Source organism: Plasmodium reichenowi, chromosome 3 (assembly GCF_001601855.1).
Source record: "Plasmodium reichenowi strain SY57 chromosome 3, whole genome shotgun sequence".
NCBI classification, from domain to species: Eukaryota; Apicomplexa; class Aconoidasida; order Haemosporida; family Plasmodiidae; genus Plasmodium; species Plasmodium reichenowi.
In genome coordinates, this window is record NC_033648.1 from 380,713 (window position 1) to 384,444 (window position 3,732).

Here is a 3,732-nt window from a genome sequence, read left to right on the forward strand (position 1 = left end):
ATATATATAAACATAAGAAATCGAAAAAAGGGGAAAAAAAGAAAAAAAAAAAAAGAAAAGAATAAGGAATAAATTAGGATAATAAAAAAGAAATATATACATAAGACAGGAATTAAAAAAAAGAAAAAAAGAAAACTATAAAAAAATTTTAAGAATTAATTTACAGTAACAATTTTATAAATAAAAGAATAAGAATATGAATCATATATAAGGGTATATATACACATATATATATATATATATATATATATACATATGAATAAAGATTCATTTTATATTATTTAGATAAGCATGTTTTGTTGTCGTTATTTTTGAACCATTATATGGATAATTTCTCCAATCCGGATGATAATCATTAATATATTTTTTTATATAATTTTCAAAAGTTTCAAAAAATAATTTCTCAAATATTTTATTTTCCCATTTTACATTTATAATTTTATTATTTTTATCTCTTATCATCCATATAGAATTAATTTTATTCATCTCCATACTTCTATATGCTGTTCCTGTATTTTCACTTATTCTTTTAATAGTACCTGAAGGTTTTTTGAAGGTTACATCATAATCATCATTTTCTTCCTCCTCCTCTTCTTCCTCCTCTTCTTCTTCCTCTTCTTCATCATCATTTAAATTATTTTTCACCTGATTTATCATTTCATTTTCTTTATTTATGACATTATCATCACTATTAATTTTATCTCCGTCATCATAATTTGTATAGTTCTTTTGATCTTTTGGATAGCTATCCAGATCAGAGTCTTTTTTTTTCTTTTTCTTTTTAACTTTGGTATCATCATTAGGGGAATTACAAAATAATGCTTCATCTTTATATTCACTTGTATCGACTTTTATTTTGTCAGAAACGTTTGATTTATTATTAGATATGTTTGACATATCTGAAACTTCACCAGATATATTTTCTAACATATTATCCAAAGGTTTATCTACAAATTTATTTAATGGCTTTCCTAAAAAATGATCTAAAGGTTCATTTAATAAAGTATCAAATGGTTTATCTAATAAATTGTTTGGTGAATTATTTGAAAAGTTTTCTTTTTTTAACTTCATGGTTATATTTTTCCTTTCTGTTGTGTTTTCACATTCTTTACTAGCACCAGTCCTAGAATTCGAATGAGAAGAGTGATTTAAATTATTTTGTTTAAGACTCATATCATATTGTTCTCCAATCGTTTCATTATCTTCTTTTTTTATATTTAAACACAAATTTATATTGTTAACTTGGTTTGTTTTATTCATCAAATCAATATTATTTTCTATATTTTTGTTTTTATTAAAAAAATCACTATTATTTGTTATGACATTATTACTATATATATTTTTATAACTTTGATTTCTGAAACTAACATTTTTTATACTATTCGTAGTGTTTGAAGAGCTGTTAATTGATATCATATCATCTACATCTTTGATTAGATTATTACTACTTACATTTTTATTATAGATATTTGATTTTATAATATCATTATCTTTTTTTATACTCGGAGGACTTTTCACGCTCCCCCCCCCTCCTGTTGTTTCTCCCTTCTCATTAAAAAAAAGATTTCCTTGATTTTTTTCATAGAGTTGATTTATTATCTTATCATCATTAATTTCTACAGTTTTTATTTTGCTATTTTTTTTTTTCTTATTCATTTTAATTTCGGCAAGATCCAGGATGTATCCTAATCTGTTTGTGCTCATAAGGGATGTATAATCCATCATTTGGTAGGCCTGAAAAAATAAAATAAATAAATAATACATATATATAATATGTTTACACACACATATGCATATATATATAAAATATATATATATATATAATATATTATCTATCTATCTATGTTGTTTTATTTTTTTGTGTACTTGTGTGATTGAATCCTTAACTAGGTGCTCTAGAATAGATTCTTCGTCAATATTTTTCCTCGTACTTATCTTTGCTATTTCATATAAAGTCAAATGCATTTTGGCTCCTATTTGTAAAAGTCTTGTACAGACTCTCATAGTACGTATACAATCTTCTCTAATAAGTAATTTATTTCGTACTTTTTCGGCATCTTTATCTGGATCGAACGAAAAGACGACTTCCAGCTCTTCATCATCTAGAGGAATCTACAAATAGGAAGAAATAAAAAAAAAATAAAAAAAAAAAAAATAAAATAAAATAATAAAACAATAAAATTTATATAAATATATATAAATATATATATATATATATATATATATATATATATGTGTGTGTCTTAATTTTTTAGGAGATATATCCTTTCAGTGCACCTAACCTTTATTTGTGGCCATTCAAACCACACCAAATCAATTTCAGCAACGTCCATTATATGGGGAAGTATAAGCCCATGATCTATAGGTATTAAAGTATATCTACCAAATAAAAAAAAAAGAAATATATATATATATATATATATTTATTTATTTATTTATTTATTTATACATATATACCATACAACAATTTATCCATTTTAAAAAAAAAAATTTACCGTGAAGGCTTTTTGTCTATAGTAATGATTCTCTTCAACATATCCTCATTATTAGAACTTGTAAATTTATTATTTCTATAAACAAACTGGTTACAAGAATCTTTTAATGTTTTCAAAGGTGAAACTAATATGTTACCATCATTTCTGTCTAGGTTCATTACCCTAATATCTAAGATAGCAATTTTATGAATATCTCTTATACTAAATTGTTTATAATCATAATTTCCTACACTTTCTCTCGAATCAATAAATTCTTGTAATGACCCACATTTCCATTTTAGGTTTGTTTCTTTATCAACATATTTTAATTTGCTTTTATTATTAAAATGAGGATTACAAGCTTCTACCATAATTGTACAAGGAACATTACTAAAGTTATTATAACAATTATCCAAAAGGTAGGCTGCTATTTCTCTACTAGCGCCTTCTCCAGATAATACACCAGCACGAAATCCCTCTTGATACATTTTCCCTTCATAACCACGAGGATTAAAGGGAGCAAAAGCTTCTTCATCTAAAGGTTTAAAGACAGAACAGATTTTTTTTTTTGCATTATATAATAAATATGTTCCTCCTGTACCATCCATAGTTAATTTTGGAGCAATATTTTTTTTAAATGACAACTTAATTTCATTTAATATATCTTCAAAAAATTCTGGATAATTTTTAGTACTATCAATAACACGTATAGAAGCATTTGGATTAGTATCTTTTATAGCCCAGTATAATTTATTAATTTTTTTTTTTTTTTTTTTTTTATCATTTCTATTATTATTATTATCTATATATGTACTTATAATACGATAATTTGGTAACTTAATACCTTTATAAAATATAATTATGTCATTCACTTTAACACCACCTGGTAAATTTAATTTTTTAATCAACAATCTTTTTAACATTTGAACATCATAAAATGGAAAGATTAATAAACTTATATGTCGACTTCCATTTATTTCATAAAATAAAGTATTTATTACATCGTTTTCTTCATTTATTCTTAAGGCATTGTGAGTACTAAAATACATTTGTTGGGACATCGGCAAGCTACTGCTTCCCATACTTTATAAAATAAAATATAATAACTTGTAAAACTATTTATTATGTATATAATAATTACGTGCGACTCTTATTATATATGCATATGTTTATTGCACACACCAAAAAGGAAACATATAAAAATGAAGATAAAAATATGCACATATATATATATATATATATATATATATATATATAT

The 3,732-nt window shown here is 23.6% G+C and overlaps 1 protein-coding gene across 1 annotated transcript; it reads right to left on the bottom strand.

Annotated features, from left to right (window-relative positions):
- Nucleotides 1-267: 267 nt before the first annotated feature.
- Nucleotides 268-3,556, bottom strand: PRSY57_0310600 (phosphatidylinositol 3- and 4-kinase, putative; the record flags this gene model as incomplete). Its single annotated transcript, XM_012905732.2, has 4 exons — nt 268-1,734; nt 1,867-2,112; nt 2,283-2,379; nt 2,496-3,556. 4 exons carry the CDS (start codon nt 3,554-3,556, stop codon nt 268-270), a joined length of 2,871 nt encoding a protein of 956 aa, XP_012761186.2.
- Between the last annotated feature and the right edge of the window lie 176 nt (nt 3,557-3,732).